This window comes from Physeter macrocephalus, chromosome 9, assembly GCF_002837175.3.
Source record: "Physeter macrocephalus isolate SW-GA chromosome 9, ASM283717v5, whole genome shotgun sequence".
NCBI classification, from domain to species: domain Eukaryota; kingdom Metazoa; phylum Chordata; class Mammalia; order Artiodactyla; family Physeteridae; genus Physeter; species Physeter macrocephalus.
The window spans coordinates 19,397,162-19,418,994 of record NC_041222.1 but is presented as its reverse complement, the minus strand read 5'-3'; the positions used below and the strand labels follow the sequence as shown (position 1 = coordinate 19,418,994).

At 41.1% G+C, this 21,833-nt stretch overlaps 1 protein-coding gene across 3 annotated transcripts in view; it reads left to right on the top strand.

Annotated features, from left to right (window-relative positions):
• Nucleotides 1-6,284: 6,284 nt before the first annotated feature.
• The window catches only part of SLC44A1 (solute carrier family 44 member 1), a 211,020-nt gene continuing 195,471 nt past the window's right edge, over nucleotides 6,285-21,833 (top strand). For 2 of the 3 annotated variants that reach the window (XM_024126161.3, XM_024126160.3), the window contains exon 1: nucleotides 6,300-6,458. In XM_024126161.3, coding sequence (XP_023981929.1) covers nucleotides 6,423-6,458 — 36 coding nt within the window. In that variant the 5' untranslated portion in view covers nucleotides 6,300-6,422. Of the gene's footprint in view, nucleotides 6,459-21,833 lie in introns of all 3 variants that reach the window. The other variant, XM_024126159.3, reaches the window with a different exon arrangement.

The following is a 21,833-nucleotide window of genomic DNA, read 5'->3' as shown; positions in this document are numbered from 1 at the left end:
TGTCTGATTGCAACCACGAGAGCTGCCCAAGAGAGAACTGCCTAGCGGAGCCCACTCAGTCCCCAGAACTATGAGAGGTGATCATAAATCATTGTTGTTTTAAGTCACCAAGTTTTAGTTTGGTTTGTGATGCAACAATGGATAGCTGGAACAGCCAACAGATCTTACTCATTTATTTATTTATTGGCCATGCCATGAGACTTGTGGGATTTTAGTTCCCCGACCAGGGATCAAACCCAGACCCTCAGCAGTGACAGCTCAGAGTCCTAACCACTGGACCACCAGGGAATTCCCAGATCTTATTTCTCAACCTGCACTTTCGCTTAAGTTATTTTGTGCCTTTGAACCTACCTACTGTTCAAGGACCAGCTCCAATACCTTTCCTAAATATTGATTAATAGTGATCTGTTCTTTCTCCATATTTTCTCCATGATTAGTAGGTCATTTGTGAGGACCCCATTCCCCTGCAGTTATTTTATTCAAATATTCTAATATAGTTTAAACAACAATACCTGCTTTTGTCAAAACTACAAACAATACAGAAAACAATAATTCAGAAAGTTATTCTGTCTTGCTCTATCTCACTCCAGTTTACCCCCATCCCCTCTCCAAAGGTAACAGCTTTAACAGAGTGGTACATATTCCTCACAACCTCTTCTGCAAACACATACACACACACGTATAAACTATTCACATAAACAGGATTCCATCACAATACTGTTTTATAAACTGCTTTTTCAGTTGGTGGCATATTTTAGTTATGTTTCTGTCAGTAAATACCAATCTAGCTCATGCTTTTTAACAGCTGTATAGTATTTCCTATTATTTAACCAATTGCTTAACTAATATTCTCTTTGTAGAAATTTAGGTTTTCCCAAACTTTTCCTTATTAAAAACAACAGTATATTGCTGTTGGATACATTCCTGGGAGAAGAATTGCTAAGATTTTTTTAAAAAGCACACTTTAAGTTTGGTATAAATTCTTAAATTCTTCTTCAGAAAGAGGTAACTATATTCCCATGAATAATATATGAGAGTACTGTGACTTTCTCTGACACTGTATATTATCAAGCTTTTAAACCTTTGCCAGTGTTTTAGGTGAGGAATAATAGCTCCTAATTTTTTTAACTTACAGTTTTATTATTAGTGAAGTTGAGCAGCATTTCACATTTTATTAGTCCCTGTATTTCTTTCATTGTAGATTTTGTCTGCTATGCCCTTTGCCCATTTTCTTTTCTTTTTTTTTTGTAGGAGTTTTTTTAGTATTATGGATAATAAATGTCTTAATCCATTTAGGCTGCTCTAACAAAATACCATAGACTGGGTGGCTTATAAAAAATTTCTGTGAGAAACAGAAATTTGTTTCTCACAGTTCTGGATTTTACAAGTGCAAAATCAGGGTGCTGGCATATCAAGTTTTGGCGAAGGTTCTCTTCTGTGTTACAGATCATAACTGTGTCCTCACATGGTGGAAGGGCTAGAGAGCTTTCTGGAACCTCTTTTATAAGGCACTAATTCCATTCATGAGGGTTCCATCCTCATGAACGCAAGCACATCCCAAAGGCCTATACCTCCTATTATCATCTTTGGGGTTAGGATTTCAACACATGAATTTTGGGGGACACATTCAGACCACAGCAGTAAAACATTTACATATTGCTTTGCAAGTATTACTTATCTGTTTGTTGGTTGTGTTTATTTACAGAACCTTTTGCATCTAGGAGTTTTAAAAGGGTTATGTAATTGATCCTTTCTGTCTTTTACTAAGGTGTTAGGCTAAAGTGTCTTCCAAAGAAAGACACTTTCATACTTCTAGTGTTAAATAAGTAAATATCTTTTTATTCCAATTGCTTTATAGAAAAAAAAAGCCAAACATTTTTAAAAAGTAATTGTTCAATGTTTCAGATAACCTTTTCTTTGAGACATTCTAGTAGGCATTTAATTTACAAATCTAAATTTCCAGGAACTCATACTGAGAAAATTCATTCATTCGTTGAAGAGATATTTATGACACATTCCTGGGTACCAAGCTCTTTTCTAGGCTTACAGTACACAGTGGGAACTTGTCTAGTGGAGGTAAGAAAAAAAGGGAAACGGGAAAAAACATAATGCAGCAATTTTTTATTACAAACAAAATAATCTGTGGCTTCTGAGCTTATATAGCATGTGGACTCATTCTTCTCATTATATTTAAACATAACATACTCTCATTCTTGGCTTAAATGTCTTTCCACCTCACTAAAATGTAAAACGACTTAAGGGTGACGAATGTCCTTCATTCATCTTTGAATCCTTGACATCTAGCTAGTATCTGGCTCATTATAATGGCTCAAGAACTATATTGTTAAATAAATGGATTTCCCTATTTTACAAATTGCCTCTTTCCTTCTCAAATGAATATTCATAATCTTGCCTTCCTTCCCCTCCTTCCTCACCCATCACTCCAAAATAAAAACGAACACTAGTTTTATGTTAGGTCAGACCCCTGGGACTCATGTTTGCATACATGATACTTAAACATGCTTAGCTCATAAGAGGAACTCAATAAAAACAAATTGAATAAATGAATAACTACAGATTTAAAAGAAATGTCTTTCAGAAAAGTAATAGGGAAGTGCCACACCCCTGTGAACACAAGTTCACAGCAAGTATTTTTAGAGAACTTATATGTTATCTGATCTTGCAAAGGAAATCCAACTGAAAATAAATAAAAGCCAGAGGTATTAATTAACACTGGAGAAACATCAACTTACAAGTGTGGGCAGGAGCAAAGTTGCACAGCTAAGGAATTATGATTCTCACTGGAGTCTTGCTGGGAACAATGTAGTCTTTTTCTGCCACATGCCTGAGCTCAGGGAAGCTCTTTTCAGGGGTTTCTAACTTCAGGGTTTAACTAGGACGCTGGGATACATTTCAGTCTTCTCAAACAGAGACCTGCTCTTGCATCTCTGGTAATGAATGAACAGTTACAGCCCTTCGTTACAATTAGCTTTCACTTTTGGAGCATTTCCCAGGGGTGATATGCGAATAGCTTGAAGGAGGAGGTTGTGAGTCGGACATGGAAGCTAGGGCTCTGCCGACGCAAATGTGCTCGTGTGGGATGCGGCTGTGAACACAGTATGTGCTAAAATGCAAATAACACAGCCAAAGCACCAAATGCCATGCTTAAAAAAATTTTTTTTAAATAGAGGACTCTTCTGAGCAGTTATAGACATACACACATATGGATGCATTTATATTTCTTTTACCCCCAAACCTGAAATCATGTGAACGATGAGTCGGGCTTTATTAAAATCTCCGGAAAGACCATTAGTTCAGTGTTTTCCCTCGGTGAGTGACCAGCACCAAACCCTCCATTTGAAGCTGGAAACCCTGGAATTCACATGGCCAATTATGCAATAGTAGACCACTGGGAAGCATTTCTGGCTGGCTCAGCTGGTGATCTGATTTTACCCTGCAGCATCAAGATTGATAGACCTTATAATTTTATCCTGGTTAGTGCAGATGCTTTTCTTACATAAGTTTTTTTTTTTCTTTTAACACCGCTTTTTCTTAAAAGAAAAAGAAAAACAAACCCAAGTCTTTCCCAAGTGGTTTGCCTTGATGACACCTCATGGTGGTTAAGATCAGTACCCTGATCACTAGCTAGTGGAAAAAAATTCCCTTTCAGGATTTCTGAATTTGCTGTAATTTAATTTCATTGAATGCTGTGTGTGCTTGTTTATGAGAAAGAATGAAAAGAAGCAGTAATTTACCCCCCTCTAAATCATTCCTTTTATGAGGCTTCTTTGGGTAGGGGGAGGGGTGGGAAAGAGACTCATTCTTAGAAGGTACAGAACATCAATTTGGGAGCTGTTAGTTTCTTTCATGCTAATGACAAGGTATAACTTAAAAACATAACATTCATATGCATATATGGTGCATATATACATAATAGTATATTGACAAAGCACCTAGCAGAACCTTAGAACTCTTAGTTCCATTAACCCTTAAAGGGAAAACTGGAATTCAGATCAGTCAAGCACAGTGGAATGTGCTCCCTTTCAATTATATACACCCATCATCCTTGTCGAGGAAAGAGACCTCCCCAAAAAAGTGAAATGCATTTTTTTTTCTGAAGCACTGTCACAGTCTGTTACGTATTTATCAGTTTTTGCAGTTCTAATTACAAAATAAGCACTAGCTACTACGTAGAATAACTACACTAGCCAAAAAGATTTTTATAATCTGAGAGAAATGCTCCCATATTGACTCTGCTAAGAGAAACAACTACCCTTTCCTTGATTATAAAGAAGGAAGACAGATGGCTTCTTGTTCAAGACTGTAATTTTACTTCAGCCTCCTCCCTCAGTGAAAAACAAGATGTACTTTGAGGCTTTGAGGGAAAATCTCAAGGGAAAGTTTTTTTATTCCTGGATGCATTGAATAATTCAACAAACATTTGAGAGAGCTGAGAAAGATACAAAGGAGAAAATGCTTTCCCTTGGTCTCAGGGAGTTTACAATCTAATTGTGGAGTTTACAGTCAGAATTGGGACCAGAGCCATTAAAGTTTTATTTTTTTCACTTCTATTTAATGGCCTAATGGTTACTGGTAACATACTTAGGATTCACCAGCCCAGTGGTATGGTGGACCCTCTGATCAAATTTGAAGGGAACATAAGGAGAATGCAGAGGAAGAATAATCTCAAGCAGTACTTATTAAGTCCTTACCGTCCTACTAGCTACTTTCAGATAGTATTTAATCTTGACAACAACCCTTCCTGGTCATCCTTATTACCCGTTTTTCACAGACCAGGAGAAAGAGGCAGAAGTGATGCATCCCTGGTCACAGACCTAGGAAATGGTATTGAAACACACCAACTGGGAATTCTTCTTTGGCCTTTTCTTTGGCTGTCCCTAGGTTCCCATCTGGACTTTCCTTTGCTTAGATTCCCTTTCAAGGCATGTGAAGTTAATTTACTCTGTGCTATTTTTTTTTCCTCTTAGCCTTTGTATAGTCTTTAAAACTTGCTGTCTTTCATTTGGCAAGTCAGGCCTTCTAGAGTCTCCTTTGCAAATACTCTTTCTGTTTTTCTTCTTTTCTAACTGATTCTGTCTTTAAGACATTCTTTGACAGGATGAAAGGAAACATAAAAAGGTGCCTCATATGTGGTTCTCTTAATATTAAGCAGGATCTTTAGTTTTATTCCTGCCACATTTTAACTGTTCTCATCTCACACAATTTCGCAAGGACTTGGGTTGTAGACTTCTCGAAGGTGGTGACCGCACCTACTGTAACCTGTTGATACTGCAGAGCGTATTCATGTATCAACAGGGACTTGTAAGAGAGCAGAAACTTTGGTTCTTTTGTTCACCTCTTTGTTCCCAGTGCCTGTAAATTACTGGAACTTAGTGTGCCCTCAGTATACATATGTTTTAACATGATGAATTAATACTCGCTTGTTTTTTGTGGACTATTCTGTATAAAAAGTGTCGTTTAGATCCAATATGGCTCTGAATTGACAGACCTGTAGAATTTTTTGCCTTTTCCCTATTTTCGGCCCTTTATAACAATTTCGACCTTGGGTGCGTTCCATTAAGCTCTTGGTGCCCTTCAAGGCTCAGTTTCCACATCAGCAAAATGGGGCGAGTAGCAACAGTTGCTTGTTTCTCCTTGTCTTCAATCACCTACTACTTCTCCAGGGGTTTATTGCGTACGCTTTCCCCTGGATAAAATCAGCCACCTGAGAGGTAAGAAACCAGCGGGGTCCTCGGGTTGCGCGCCTACTGGGGAGCTAGCAACTCCGCAAGCCTCGCCCGTGCCTCCCAGGTCCGGAAGCAACCCGACCCCATTTCGGCTGCGAGCCTGTCCAGCCCTCCGGCGCCCCAGCCTCAGGCGCCCTCTCGCACCGAGGTAGCGCTCTGCCTCGGTGCCACCGCTAAATGGGCTCGGCACCGCGCAGGTTCCGACGCGCGCCGAAGGGCCCAGCCTCGTTTTAGCCGCAGCCGCCCGGCCGCCCGCGCGGCGCTGCACTGGGGGCGGGGAGTCTGATGGGAGACGCGCGCGGCGCTGAGAAGGCGGCGGCCCGGGAGAGGGAGCCGGAGAGGGACTGGGCGCGGGAGGCCGGAGGCGGGGGACAGGGGGAGGTGCCGCCGCCGCCGCCCGCCCCTTTCCGCTGGGGAGCAGCTGCAGCAGCAGGAGCGGAGCAGGAGCCGCGCAGCCACTACCGCCGCCGCCGGGGGATGTGGTCGGCGCCCGCCCCGAGCCGCGCCGCCTCCTGAGTACCCGCCGCCGCCCGAGCCGCCGCCGCCGCCGCCGCCACCGCCGAGCCGTGCGGAGCCAGGCCGCGCCCTCCCCGGGCGCCCGCCGGCTCGCATGCCGAGGGGCTCCGGGGCGTAGCTGCGCGCCCGGCGCCGCCTCCGGGCTCCTCCGGCCCCGCCATGGGCTGCTGCAGCTCCGCCTCCTCAGCCGCGCAGGTGAGGGGCTCCCGCCTCCCGGCCGCCCGCCTGGATGCGTCCCCGCGCCGTGCCGCGGGCGCCCGCAGCCTCCCACTACCTGCGAGCGTCCCCTCAACCCACCGTGCACTCCAGAGACCCCCACTCCCGCCTCCCTCTCCCGCCTCCCCCTGTCCCGAAGATGCCCCCGCGCTGGTTCCCAGGGCTGCCGATTCGCAGGCGCCTCTGCGCGGTCCCCCGGGCGCCCCTAGCTCTGCCCAGCCCCTTGCCGGCTTGGCCGCCTCCTCCCAGTCACACCTGAGCGGCCCGTCCCGCCAGCCCGCAGGTAGAGGCAATAAGGGCGTCTGCTCCCTGCCCCTGGTGGCACCCCCTTCCCTCGTCTTCCGGGCCTGGCTCCTCTCTTCCTACCTCCTTGGAGTCTTCGCCCTCCCCATCCACAGACTATTTTCCATGCTCTCTGGAGGAGTACCCCCAGTATGGGCTGTTCACCCCTCTCTTAGATATTCTGTCCCTTTTCTCTTGCCTGCCGCCCCCCGTCCGGGTTCAAGTGTTTAAGCGGATCCCGGAAGCCTTCTACGACCCGCTTCCCCGATTCTAGCCGCTCGCCTCCCATCCCATCCCCCCTTTGTGCCTTGACCCCGGGCACCGCGGCCTCTTCACACCCCGAGGCCCCTGCGGGAGCGCGGGTATTGGGCTGAGAAGGAGATTGGGCACCTGGTGGGTGACGGGATCGTTACGGAGACTCCCTCTTTGTTGCCAGTGTAACAGGAGGAAGAGGTGCCGAATTTAGTTTTTCTGTGTGCACTGGCTGAGTGTTGTCGCTGAGGGCTGAGATGCAGAGATTTCTCCCAGCTTCGACCCTGCCCCCATCCAGATTTCGCTAACCTCCCTCTCTTTTGCCGATCCGAGCCCTTAACCTGGATAGAAATGTTTAGACAACTGTATAAGGATCAAACGTAATAGGACTTGACTGCTGGCCACTAATAACTAAGAGGACCTGTTTGTAAATTACCTAATTTAGTGGATTAGTGAGTGTATTTACAAATACGATAAAAAGCAATCAGGAATACTGCATCAAACTGTCTGGTGGTGGTGTATGAAAAATAGGCTCTGACAACGCCTGGGATGTAATCTCACAGTTTCATTAGTGTAGAATGTAACTGTGGTCCTTGATTTGTTTGTTTTGGGGGGATACAAGGGCTCTTGTTTTTAGAAATAAAGGCTGGTCCGTTCTTGGTGAAGAAAAATTCTAGTTTGGAAAAAAAAATTCCTTCAGAGATCTAGCATCTGTGATAATGCCAGAAGTGTTTTGCTGCTTCTAATTGACTATATATAACTCAGTTTTAAATAACCTGCATACTTGTTCTGAAAATCTGAGATCTGTTAGAGAGAAAATGACTAGAATTGCAGATGAATGGAGGACATTTATGTTTTATTGAGTATCCATCCTATTTGTCCACTTCTTTTTTGGGTGTTTGCTTACTCTTTTTTTTCTTTTTGTATTAGGATCATAGTCAGGCTGACTGATTTAGTTAGTTAAACCTTCCTGTTCAGTTAGAATAACAGAGGAAAACTATATGTAGTGGTGTTAGGAAGGAGAGGTCGATAGACCACAGTTTTCAGATTAACAGAAAGAGGTGTGGAATCACACAGTACCTTTCAACTGGTTAGAGATTTTTGGGGAGAGGGAGGAATCTAGTTGGGTGCTATTCGTCTAATATTTACTTAAATATTATTTTCACCAAAAAGGTATCTTTCCTGTTGCCTTTCTTTTAAGAATTGGGTTATTTTGCATCCTCTTTGGGGGATGAAATGCCTTTAAGACAATATTGGATAGTGTATGGATGGCTTGTTCAGTGTTTAATCAATTAAATTTGGAAGGGATGGATGCTGGACCAAAACTCTGCTTAACAGGTCTTGCATTTGACTAGCTCCACATCTTACTTTTCAGAATGCTGTCCCATATATTTTCCTTGCTTCTTCCTCCTCTTGCAGCCACTGTTTCCATCATGCTGTGTTCTACAGACAAGATGCATGTCATGCACTCTGAAGGGTGCATTTTTTTTCTGTGGATTCCTATAACCAATCAACAGCTGTCACATGCCTTTAAGTTCAGCTTTAGGGACTTGTAGTGTAAGTGGAGCATTGAGGTTTCGTGCCAAAGAGCTGGTCATCATTTTTTCTTTTTTCCTTATTTGAGATTTTGGCATCATTCTTCATTTGTGAAATGTTACCAATCTGCTGCATTTTAATGCTCCTTTCAGGAGTGTCACCAGTTAGGATAATATAGTATCTGTATGAGTTGTGTCGAAACAAAATACGGATGCAGCTGCACATCTTCTCTAAATGTGAACCTCCACATCACTTTGAACTTCTCTTAGAGGCCTCGATTGTATTTTCAGGCAGAATGTTTCTTTCATCCCTTCTACTGAATTGTAAACTTCTTGAGTATAGGAACTGTTTTTATTTTCCACATGTTTGTATCCATTGCAGTGCCTCACTATACCTTGTACATAATAGTTGCTCAGCAGTAGCCAGTGAATGGAATATAGATACACAGATTGGAACATTTGAACATTTGGCTGGCGAGTAACATTTAAAATGAATCCAGCCCCGAACTATGTGCTGTTTTACTTCCATGAGCTGGTTGAGTAATGCCACCACACCACCCTCTTCAAAGCTCAAATTTGAACTAAGTTAAAATTCACCTGCTTTTCCCACATTCCTTCCTAGTCTGTCAATGGTAACATCAGGTTGCAAAATTGGGCAGGTTTTTTCTTTTCTCCTGGTGCTCTGCTCAGTGTTTATATTTTAGTTGGAGCAGTGGCTATAACATCTTAAAAGAGCTTGTCTGCAAACTCTAATGATAACCTGCACAGCACATCAAAACAATGCGCTTTGAGGTAATCTGCAGTTCAGCTTAGCTTTTCTCAGTGGTATCGTCAGCATCTTTAAAGCCCTGGCAGGTTTTATCAATGTAAATATAGTGTGTTTCCTCGTTGTAGTAGGAATTCACTTTTGAAATACATATAATTTATTTTCCCTCATAGTCTCTTGCTATGTTGTAGACTCTCATAAAAGAGTTTATTGACTTCCAAACTGCTTCATCTCGTGCAGTCTGTTCTGGTATTATTTTCATTTTCTTGGCAGTGTCTGGTTATCATAATTTGCCATCAAAATAATTATCCTGTTTTTGGATTTAGATAAAAGAAAAGCATCACATTCTATACTTACTTGTATTTTACTGTTGAAGGAGGAAATTATTGGCAAAATTATTTGTGCAGTATCAGATATGTGTTTCTAAGAATCTTCAGAACTCTTAGATATATTTATAGAACTCAATTATTTTTTTTATTTGTGGCCACTACAAGTTACTTGCTAATATTAGTAAATGCTCAACACAAGCCAATACATGATAGCCTTTGCCTAAAAATCTCTTTGAAGAGAACATAAAAGTGAGATAGTCATGAGTTTCTTTTTACAGCACTAATCCTCCCTAAGATTCTTAAAATTTATTCCCAACTCTCCATAATTCGTTTGTTCTGTTATAACCTGACATAATTTCTATTCTTGTAATGTTAAACTTCAAAGTTCAGTTGTAAATCTTCAGATTTATGAAATGTTCTTTCCCATTGACAAACCAGTTTGAATGAAGGAGGCTTTTGAAAGATTACTTAGCAAATTGCCAAAAGTCTTTGTCGTTAATGGCTAGATCATCATTTCTCACAGCAGCGCTTTGGAGGCCAGGAGATTTCGCAAGTGCTCTGAAGTTCTGTGTCCTTTGGTTCTAACCTTAGAAATTGTGAGAGGGATGGAGGAGAATCTTTCTGGTTGAACAAACTGCCCCTCATATCTCTCTGACTTTAGGAGAGATTGATCTTGTCTCTGGTCTCGTCTCATGTCTTCAAATTGAGAGCTAAGTATTTAACTGTGTTTTCCTAGCTCTCATATCTTGTCTCAGGAGTAATGAAAAACAATCAAGTGGTTCACAAATACTGGTTAACTTTTGAGAATGTTAACTGTTCTTTATCAGAATTTTATTAGTACTGTAGTCTTCTTCTGCTTTGTGAACTTTGAAGTCAGAGGGTAAAAATGAAATTTGAAGAGTGTCCAGCAAAGTAGACCTGCTCTAACTGGAATAAAAAAAACAGCATGAAGACAATTTATTTTTTCCTTCTTCTTCTGAATACTATGCTATTAGCATAGAAGATCCATTCCTCCAAATATGTAAATCAAAGTTAATATTAAAATTGGCTGGAAAGTAATGTAAAAATGGTGAGACTTTTTGTATACCTATTTTTCACAGCCATTTTCATGTTTTAATTTCTCTAGTAACTCTGAAGTTGACTTTACTTCCATTTTACAGGGGAGGCAGTTGAGACTTGGACATTAGTTGAGACTTGGCTGAAGTCTCAGAGCTACTAAGGGATCAATCCAAACTTTACCCCAGGCCTTTTGAATGTGAGTCCTGTGCTTTTCTTTCTACGTTCACATACATGCTTCCCATTATCATAAATTGCAGTTCATTTTATCTTTAGAAAAGGTCCACTCAATAACATTTTGAATTAAGGAATGTCCAAGACTTTTTGAACTTGCTGCAGTTACTAGCTGGAGAACGACATAATATAATACAGCAAAACTAGTCCAGTTAGAAAGTTCCCAGGCTTAACAAATACTACCAAATACTATTTGATGTGTTAATCCTATCATTTAGAAATGTTATTGGCTTGGAGGATATTTATTTATAGAAATATATTCTCTATTCTATTACTGGTAATTGGTTAGTAGCTATTTTCACTGTCTCCTTCCTCCCCAAACCACCCCCCCACCCCCCAAAAGAAGAAGTAAATATTTCAATTTCATAATTTGGCTCAGATTTTGGGGGCTCTAGTTTATCTCTATTAGAGATAAACTAGGCCTACTATCTCTGTTTTCTATTGAGCTAAACTAGAATGTAGAGATAAGAAGTAGTCTAAGGTCAGAGAGATACATTGTGAGGTAGCTAGGACTAGAAACCTACTTAGTCGCTTAATCTCTTGAGCTTTCTATAGTTAGTATTAATTCTTAATGTCTTAAGTCTTCTTATCTTTGCAACCTTGGCTCCTCATAGGAAACACTTAGAGAACTTGAAAAAACACGGATTCCTGGGTCCTCCTTTCAGAGGTTCTGATGTCATTGGTCCAGGGGTATTTTTTAAAGTTCCCCTGGTGATTTTCATGTTCTGCCAAGGTTAAAACCCACTCTTACATACCCTTTCTTTAGATAATTCCATCTCCTTCTATGGTTTCAGTTACACTCCATATGCTGACAATTCCCAAACTGAACTACTGAACTGAAACCAATTTTTTCCTGGCTTCTGAGCTATATATCCCCTGATTACTTAGCACTTCCACTAGAATGTCTTCCACTAGAATGGCAGCTCAAACTCAGCATGTCAAAACTGAACTCAAAATTTGTAGGCACATACACACACATCTTTTTCAGTATCTTTGGTTCACTGAATGATACCAATATCCTGGTGTGGAAACTGGAAACCCGAGGCACATAGGAAACCTGCCTCTCATTATTCCATATCTAGTCACCATATCTTGCCTCTTTTACCTGCTAAACTCCACTACCAACCCCCTAGTTTAAGCTTCTGTCATCTCTGGCCAGAACCTTGCTTCCATATCTCCCCATATTCACTCATGCTTCCTTCTGATTTTTCTCCACACCGCAGTCTTAGTGATCTCTTTAAAAAAATCCAAAGCTGTGTGGGGATTGTGTCCCCCACCTACCTGAAACCCTTTAATGGTTTCTGATTGCTCTTAGGACAAAGACCAGAATCACTGACCCTAGCCAGCAATGCTGCATGGACTGGTCTCCATCTTTCTCCAGCATCACTGTCACCTCATACCATGCTTCTCCTTACTCTTTGTGCTCGCTCCAACCTCACAGATTCTTCAGGAGACTGTATTCTTCTTTTAGAGCTTTTGCACATGCTTTTCACTTGTTTGGAAGGCTCTTTGCTTTTCTCCCTGGCCTTTGGCTGCCTGATACTCATCCTTTAACTTTCAGCCTCAGAGTCACTTGTTTGGAAAAGGCTTCCTTGATCCTTCAGACCAGGCCATGTCTCCTCATTAAATTCTCACAGCCTTATGTATTTTCCCTATGAACACCTAAAGCAATATGCAGTTAATGTCTAGACTAGGAGTTGGCAAAACTACAGCCCATGGGCCAAATCTGGCCAGCTACCTGTTTTTGTGTGGCTTGCAAGCTAGGAATGCTAAAAATGGTATCTATATATTTAAATGGGTGAAAAAAAATCAAAAGATTTTTACATGAGAAATTTATTTCATAAAAATTATATAAATTTGAATTTCATTGTCTGCAAATAAAGTTTTATTGATACAACCACACGCATTCATTTATACATTGTCTATAGCTGCTTTTATGCTACAGTGGCAGAGTTGAGTGGTTAGTTGTGACAGAGACCTTATGGCCTGCAAGTGTAAATATGTATTCTGTGGCTCTTAGGGAAAATGTTTACTAACCCCTGGTCTATACTGAGTTGATGAGGAGAGGGACCGTGACTGCTTTGTTCATTGCTGTTATTGTCTGTGCTTAGTTGGTACCTGGTACCTGGTAGGTGCTCATGAAATATTGGAACAAATTAGTGAATTTGTTCAAATCTCTTTCCTTTCATGGATGGATGGGGATAAACTCCAACCGTAGTGACTCTGATGTTTTAAAATTCAATATAGGGACTTCCCTGGTGGTTCAGTGGTAAAGAATCTGCCTTCCAGTGCCCGGGACATGGGTTCGATCCCTGCAGGGAACTAAGATCCCACATGCCAGGGGGCAGCTAAGCCCACATGCCACAACTACTGAGCTCGAGCACCTTAAGGAGAGAGCCCACGTGCTGCAAACTACAGAGCCTATTTACTCTGGAGCCCATGCGCCACAACTAGAGAGAGAAAACCCGCACACCGCAACTAGAGGGAAGCCCGCACGCTGCAACAAAGACCCTGTGTGCCACAACTAAGACCTGACACAGCCAAAAAAATAAAAGAAATAAATTTTTTAAAAACGAAAAGTAGTTACTTATAAAAAAAATTCAATATAAAAATTTTTTTAGGGCCTTCCCTGGTGGCACAGTGGTTAAGAATCCGCCTGCCAATGCAGGGGACACGGGTTTGAGCCCTGGTCCCAGAAGATCCCACATGCCATGGAGCAACTAAGCCCATGTGCCACAACTACTGAGCCTGCGCTCTAGAACCCGCGAGTCACAACTACTGAGCCTACATGCCACAACTGCTGAAGCCCGTGTGCCTGGATACCGTGCTCCGCAACAAAGAGAAGCCACTGCAATGAGAAGCCCACGCACCGCAACGAAGAGTAGCCCCCACTTGCCGCAACTAGAGAAAGCCCGCATGCAGAAACGAAGACCCAGCACAGCCAAAAATAAATAAATTTTTTAAAAAAAAGGAAAAAAAAAAGCCAAGGGCTTCAGTGTAAAAACAATTTTTTTAAAGGACAAATACTTTTTTTTTTTTTTTTTTGACGGTGCCTGGTGGCTTTCACGATCCTAGTTCCCCCACCAGGGATTGAACCCAGGCCCAGGCAGTGAAAGCACTGAGTCCTAACCACTGGACCGCCAGGGAATTCCATAAAAGGACAAATACTTTCGAAGAAGATTCTCAACAGAAGTTTTAGCAGCTGTCTTAAGCAGCTTGTCTGTTGCAGGTATACGTCTCCTGTGTGAAGCAAGTGCACTTGTAGAGGTGTAAGTTAGGGGGTGTTTTTTTTCCCCTGATGGACTCCTCTCTGATTTCATATCAGCTGTATAGTAAGATTTACTTAAAAAAACATTTGGTTGATAAACTACTGGAATTTAAAAAAAAATAATATTACTTTTTTTTAGCTGCTCTCTATAACATCCTGCAATCAAATATTTAGACATTTATTTAGTAAGGAAACTATTAAAAGCTATTTTTATCCTAATTTTTAAGGTTGCGAGATACGCTGAAGATTGCTGAACAGACGTGTTTGATTTCTGGATACATTTGTATAATGTAAAATAAGGAAAACAGCAAAAAGATGGAAAAATTGAAAATATATGTTTACTTCAAGATGTTCAAGTAGCAGGGAAGGCATTAAAGTTTGCTTCTTTTATTTTGGTAGAATTATGATAATGGTAATGATAATGATCTTGTAAGATTTTTCATTATGAATCACTTAAGGATGATTCAGCTTTAAGAAATGAAAAACCTTAAATCTAAATAGCTAATACATGAAGGAAAACTTACTATCTCTTATAAGTTGAGAGGTAGGGTGGCTTCCAGCTTGGTTAATTCAGTGGCTTGATGATGTCAACAAGGACCTGAGTTGTATCTTTTTGTCATTTAAGGAAGTTAGTTTTTCCCTCACTTAGCTCCCCTTGTGATCCCAAGATGGATGTGACTCTCACAGACTCATGCTGAGCTGCCCATCTCCAGTGCTTTTTCTTTCAGTAGGAGTTAGGGAGGGCTGCATACGCATCCCTAAACAATCTCTAGCAAGGGGGAGGTAAGGGCACCCTAATTGGCTTAGACTAACCAGGATTTCCCTCTGAGTCAAGTGGAGGGTGGAGCAATACCAGAGCGAAATTAGGACTCCGCCACTAAGGCTTGGGGGTGTTGGGGAGAGTGGTGACTGAGTAGGCAGCCAATGGTATCTGCTACATAGTTTTGTCATTTTCTTCTGCCTATAAAATCACACTTGTATGGTGTTTCCTAACATTTTGCTTATAGCTCCATTATGAAACCTCACAGTTCATAGTTGAAAGTCACACAATTATCTTCCTATTTCCCCAGTGCTACTGCTCTAGCCACTGCTGAAGCCCCCTCTTTCTCTTTTCCCCACCCCCCACTGCTTTCCCATTCTGAGGCAAGCATAGCTTCTGGACAAAGAAGAGCATTTAATGTTGGGATAATGGTTAAGTAGGTTATCAGTTTTCCCACAACCAGTGGGACCCAAGAGAACCTTGGAGGTTACTATAACCTCTTCCCTTTCAAGCTCTCAATTTCCTTTTCTACCTCTCCTCACTTCTTTGTGTGTTTATCTCTGTCCGATTGGTACTCAATTTTTCCTTTTCTTTTTCCCTCCTTTCCCCTAAAGTTTTCTTTTTCGTCCCTTTTCTTTCTACTCCTACCTGATGCACTTAAGGGGCCGTAATACTGAGTGGAATATACTAGCATAGAAAAGGAGAAAGAGAGTGTCTTTTTTTTCCTCCTGTTTAATTTTGGGGTTTTTTGTTTTTTGGTATAGCAATAGTAAAACTGAAGATTCACATCATTATTTAGAATACCTCTATGATGTAAAGAGCTCTCACAGTATAAAAATTGCTTCTTTACAGAAGGAGGATTAGTAAACTAATATGTAAATACGTTCAGTCTTGCTAATAATCAAATCAGATTAAGGGTACATAGACACCACTTTCGTCTGTAACTTTGGTAAAAGTTAACAGAATAATATTAATTGCTCATGTGGTTTCAACTCAAGTATACTTTATTGATTTGCTGAATAAATGGTATGACCCTCTTGGGACACTGTTTGATGACATACATTGAAAGCCATGAAAAAGTTGACACCCTTTAGTAATCCAAAAGTATAGTAAATGCTAGATGTGGCATTATTTGTAATAGCAAAATAGTTTAATTTTAAACATAATATTGCTGATGTAAAATTTTCTTAATATAAAATTCAGTTGAATTCAGCCTGCTATATGTGTCTCACTTCACCATCCCCAACTAAATGATCCTCCCTTAATGGGTAAGTAGCCTTCTGCCCTCCTTTAAAGAAATCCTTTCTCTACTGCTGCTCTAAAAGGATATTAGAATCTGAGAATTAAACACCATCTTGTACTGGCAGGAATGTGGGCTGTATAGCCAGACCGTATGGCTCTGTCACCAGCTGGGTTATTTGGGCCAAATTCTTTAACATTTTGTGCCTCATTTTCCCCAGCTGTAAAATGGGAACAATAATAAAACCTATCTCACAGGCTTGTAGCAAACTGTACACCCTATGAAAATATCTTAGACATTATGATATTAATGTAAACTAAGGCTCTTAGATGTTCTCCTACCCATTAATAACCCCCTAAAAAAATCCTGTGTTTGGGTTTTGGAAAAGGAACCTCGACTTCCAAAAATTTTAAACTGTGTCTGGAAGATGAGTGTTAAGGGTGAAATGAACAGCAATAAGGAGAGGCTAAATTGGGTGGTTAGGAGTTCAGTGGAGAAGTTAAGAAAGGATGGACTAGTTGGAGAGTGGGCTTCCTGAAAATCTTCCTTGATTTGGCTTTGAAGGATGGGTTTAGAAAATGTGGGAGGATAGACAGATTTTAGTATAAAGCAGGGACAAGAGAGGACATTCCAGTGAAAGGAACAGCTTGAACAAAGGCAAGGAAGCCTTTAACTGACTGTCCGTTTGGAAAGGAGACCTGGCCAGAATAAAGAGAAATGTAACATGTAGGGAAGACTACTATTCCAAGGGGAGAGAAATGGGCAGCCATGGAGGGTTTTTCAGAGCAATGTAAGGAGGAGTAATCGGAGCCTTGCCTATGCCTGAAGTGAGAGAAAGGGAAACAGGCCACCCTGGAAACCGTTCAGTAACTCGAACCAACAGTGTAAATGGGAAACAGAAGAGACATTATAGAATTGAAATAGGACAGATTCTCCTGACTTAATCTGGATACGTGGGATAACGGAGAGGGATAAAACCGGTTTAGAATACTGTATAATGGAAGAAGTGTATTATAATTGACAGACATGGGAGTTGAGATGGAGACTAGAATATGGGGAGGGGAAGATGAATTTAATTTTGTGTGAACTGAGTTTGAGATGATATTAATACTCCATGTAGCAATTTCCCATAGGCAGTTGAAGATCCAGAACTGGATTTCAGAAAATGTTCTAAGTCATATGCATAAAGGAGATGCTGTAAGGATGGGTGGTCTCCCAGGGGAAGGAAAGGGCATGGAATATGAGAGCAGACCACTGGGTTTTCCCTGCTTTCATTCCCTAGTTGTCTGCCCTCAGAGAATAAATTTCATTTTATTCTTGCATCTCTGAGATGGGTATCAGTGTTAGCCCCATTTTACTGATTAAGAAACTGAGGCTCGGGAATTCCCTGGCAGTCCAGTGGTTAGGAACCGGTGCTTCCACTGCCTGGGGCCAGGGTTCAATCCCTGTGGAATCCCTAAGATTCCACAGTGTGGCCAAAAAAGAAAAAAAACAGAAACAAAAAAAACCTGAGGCTCCATTTGCTGCAACATGGATGGACCTAGAGATTATCATATTAGGTGAAGTAATCAGAGAAAGACAAATATCGTGATATCACTTATATGTGGAATCTAGAAAAAAAGTGATACAAATGAACTTATTTACAAACCAGAAATAGACTCACAGACATAGAAAACAAATTTATGGTTACCAAAGGGGAAAGGGGGAGGGGATAAATTAGGAGTATGGGATTAACATATACACACGACTATAAATAAGATATATTAACAACAAGGACCTACTGTATAGCACAGGGAACTATATTCAATATCTTGTAATAAGCTATAATGGAAAAGGATCTGACAAAGAATATATATATGTGTTCTGAATCACTTTGCTGTACACCTGAAACTGACATAACATTGTAAATCAACTATACTTCAATTGAAAAAAAAAAAAGAGAAACTGAGGCGCAGAAGCTTAGGCAGCTTGCCCCAAGGCCCCCAAAGTAGTGTAAAGCCTGGGGTAGTTCAAAATGTGCGTTTCCTGCTGCACTGCATTCCCTTCCTTCTGCTGTACTGAGAACTATATTTAAATAGTATATTAAATGTAGCTTAGATACCACTTTTCTGTCACTGAAATTCAAAGACTGTGTGTACTATTGACTCTGGCTTTAAGGTGCATGTGTGTTTGGGTGGGGTGGGTGTTGGTTTTCAGTCAGTGCACCCTAAACTAGAGGTAAGAATGTAACAATTTGCAGCAGGATCTGTATAAGTGGTGGTTATAAACTGAAGACTCCTGGGACCCTTAACTGCTGTGCATTTCCTCCTGGGCCCTTCTGCATTTTCTTCTAAGAACTTAAGTTATGAACAAGTCTATCATGGCAGTAAGTTTACTAAAAGTGACTACAATTGTGTCCTTTCCCCATAACTCAGATTCTCAAGAATACAGTTTTAATAAGGAATATATATTTATATATTTAGTCTTTGGAGACCCATGGCCTCTGAAAGGGTTAATGTAATTGATACTAACATTATTTAATAGTATCAGTAAGGCTCAGGAGAGCAGTAGGAAAGGAAAGGGTGAAGAAAATGGCCATGGTGAAGTTGGAAGACTGTGGCACAAATGATTTGCATGCACATGGGGATCAAATTACAAAGGCAGAGATTTTTACCACTGGAGCAAAGCTGGAGTTTTTTGTTTGTTTGTTTGAACTGAACTGCGCTTTAAAACCTCAGTTGTTTTCAAACTGATTTTGCATGTGATTTTGTATTTTCATAAATTCTAAAAACATCAAGTGTTGGAAGACAGTTCTGAAAACATCAAGTTTTAAAGTCTAGCATATTAAATATGTTTTGAAACTAGCCCTACTTTTACAGCAAGAAATACATTTCGGAATGGACATTGGTGGTAGAAGTAGATTTCAGTTATGAAGGTATGGAAATAATATTTTAATAAGATACTTCATTTTAAAATTAGATGCAATTCTAGTTTTGGTGATAATTTTTAAAGGTTTATAGTTTAATCTGAGAACGTAAACCAAGACCAAGTGGAAACACACGTTTCTGTTGAGGTAGTGACAAGCAAACAGGGTAGGGAGCCTCCTGGGGGGAAGGAACACTTCCCCATAACCTGCTGCTCGCTAGGCTCTCTGCTCTGTAGGTGGTGCTCCACATGCCATCCCATTTATGTAAGAATACTGTAAGCAGGGTTTCCCCAAGTATGTGCTCCTGTAGCACCAGGGCTACAAGATGGTACTCCAAGAAGGGGATCTGAGGTCAGAAAAGTTTGGGAAGTTCCTGCGCATCCCATACCCACCCCACTCCCCCAATTTGTGGAGCCACAGTGCTTATCAGCCTGTTTAAAAGCTTCACAAACCCACACCTGAAACCAGTTTAACTTGGCTTAACTGACCTTCAGTCAATTCATTTGTCCTTAAAATTTATTTTTTTCATTGCATCTTGAGGAACTGTTCTCCTATAGGACACACTTTGAGAAACAGTGCTTGAAATATTCCTTCTCAATTTCCTCAAGTGAGAACAAAAGTGAGTGTGGTAGCAAGAATGTTGTTCATCAGGTAACCCTTAGGAGGAAGTGCTTAGCAGATTTGAAACTGAGTTTGAGCACATCACAAACTTCAACATGTTCTTTACAGTATTGGCAAAATAATGTAGATAAGTATCAAGTCACTCAAGTATATTAGGAAAATGTAAAAGCCTTTCATGTGAATAATTTCTCAGATGTGTAGTTTGAGATTTCCAAGAAGTTGGGAAGGTTAAGCGTTTATAAAAGGATCCTTCAACTTTGGAACTTCAGAATAGAACTGCTGTGAGGGCAGCTGGGCCAACAGCTAGAGAGGGAACCAGCCATCTGCACTTGGGGTTTTCTTCTCCTTTTGCCTGGGGTCTGCGGTAGAGACTACAGGGGTAGTTGTAGTTATTGCTCAGCATTCCAAATGGACATCTGCAGATGGCACCTGCTCATCGAATGCTATCTTTTGTTAGAGAAAGAATCCAGGACAGAGGTGATATTACAGGGGCTAAGCAAATAATAGATCCCAAATAAATGTTTATGGAATATACGTGGTGGGGGCATGGGGTATTCAGAGACTAGAATTTTAGTTTATGATGCTAATGATTCTTGTCAAAATTACTATTAAAACAAAGGTAACCTGTCAATGGAAGGAAATGGGAATGAGCCTGAAAATTAAGCCACTATTTGAAATGTTTTAAGTTAATTCTGGTGATTTTGAACCTGACCTTGTTAGCATATGTTCCCACATTATAATGAAGTCTTGGTAAAGACATTAATACTAGCCAGTCAGGAAAAAAAAGAGCGCATCATAAGCTAGAGACCAGTGGGCCTCATCAGCCCTGGTCAAATGATTTATAAGAACAGAGGCTTACCTTTCCTGCTGCCACCTGTGCCCCCCTTCTTTTTTTTTTTTTTTTTTACTGGCCCCCAGTACAGGATGTACAGTGAAAGCTCTTCTGGCCCATCTTCTCATGCCTGCCTGGGAGCAGAGTGGGTAGAGCTACAAATCCTGCTTATTTTGTTCAAAGTGCGGCCAGAAGGGTGAAGAGCAGCCTGCAGCAATGACCCTGGTACTCAGGGGTGAGGGGAAGGCACTGAAAAGAAAAAAAGAAAATCAAGAATGTTAGTAGAATAAAGAGGAAATTCCAGGCTTGTCGCATGCTTTGGTTCGGTTCAGCATTTATTGACCAGTACGCTGCTTAGGGTGCTAAGTACTGGATTCAACCAAGAAGGAGACTTTCCGTCTAGAAGTGTGCAGTTAGTACGGAGAGAAGGTGGAGGGGCATCCACAGAGTGTCGGGGCTAACCTGAGTCTCTGTTTCTTAAGTAGCCAAAAGTCCCACAGTTTACGGGGTACACAGTGCTGATAATTTCTTGGTAGATTCTAAACTAAGTTTTAAAACTAAGAACTAGAAATACAAAAGTGTCCTGAGGGAACATAGACATTTTTTAAAGTATGATCCGTGTCAGCTCTTAACTGGTAAGGATGGAGTTTAGTAAACTTTGGGATAAATTTATTGTCTCTGTAGTCATGACAGTATTTTATTAGACAGAGTGAAAGAAAAAATACTGGCCTTGAGTAGAAAATAACATAAAGCTTCCCTGAAGCCTGTGGACAAGTCACACTCTTGAGGTGGTCCCGTAAAAAAGATGGGACCTATAATGTGTTTAATATTTTAATTTCCACGTTGAAATGACCAACGTTGAAGCTGAGGTGTGATTTTTTTTTTCTTTGATAGCACTAGGTTCTAGGAACTTTATTTAAAGTAGAACAAATCAAGTGTCCCTTTGCTGTTCTCTAATCTCAGGTGGCTCTCTTGCAGCTCATCTGCATCTAGTGACTGAACCACAGGTCTCTGCCCTTTCACCCTGCCAGGAAGCCCAGGTGCTCTTGCCATGGCCCCATGGTCTCTTACCTAACTGGGCACTGTGACCTGTTTAATGTCCCACCCCCACCAAACCACAGGACCCAGAGTGGATTCTTCATTTCTTACCGCCCATCACACCATCTGTTTGTTTCTCTTCCAGCTTTCTCCCACTCAGACATGCATTTTCTCTTCTACTCTTTTTTTTTTTTTTTTTTTTTTTTTTTGTGGTATGCGGGCCTCCCTCTGCTGCG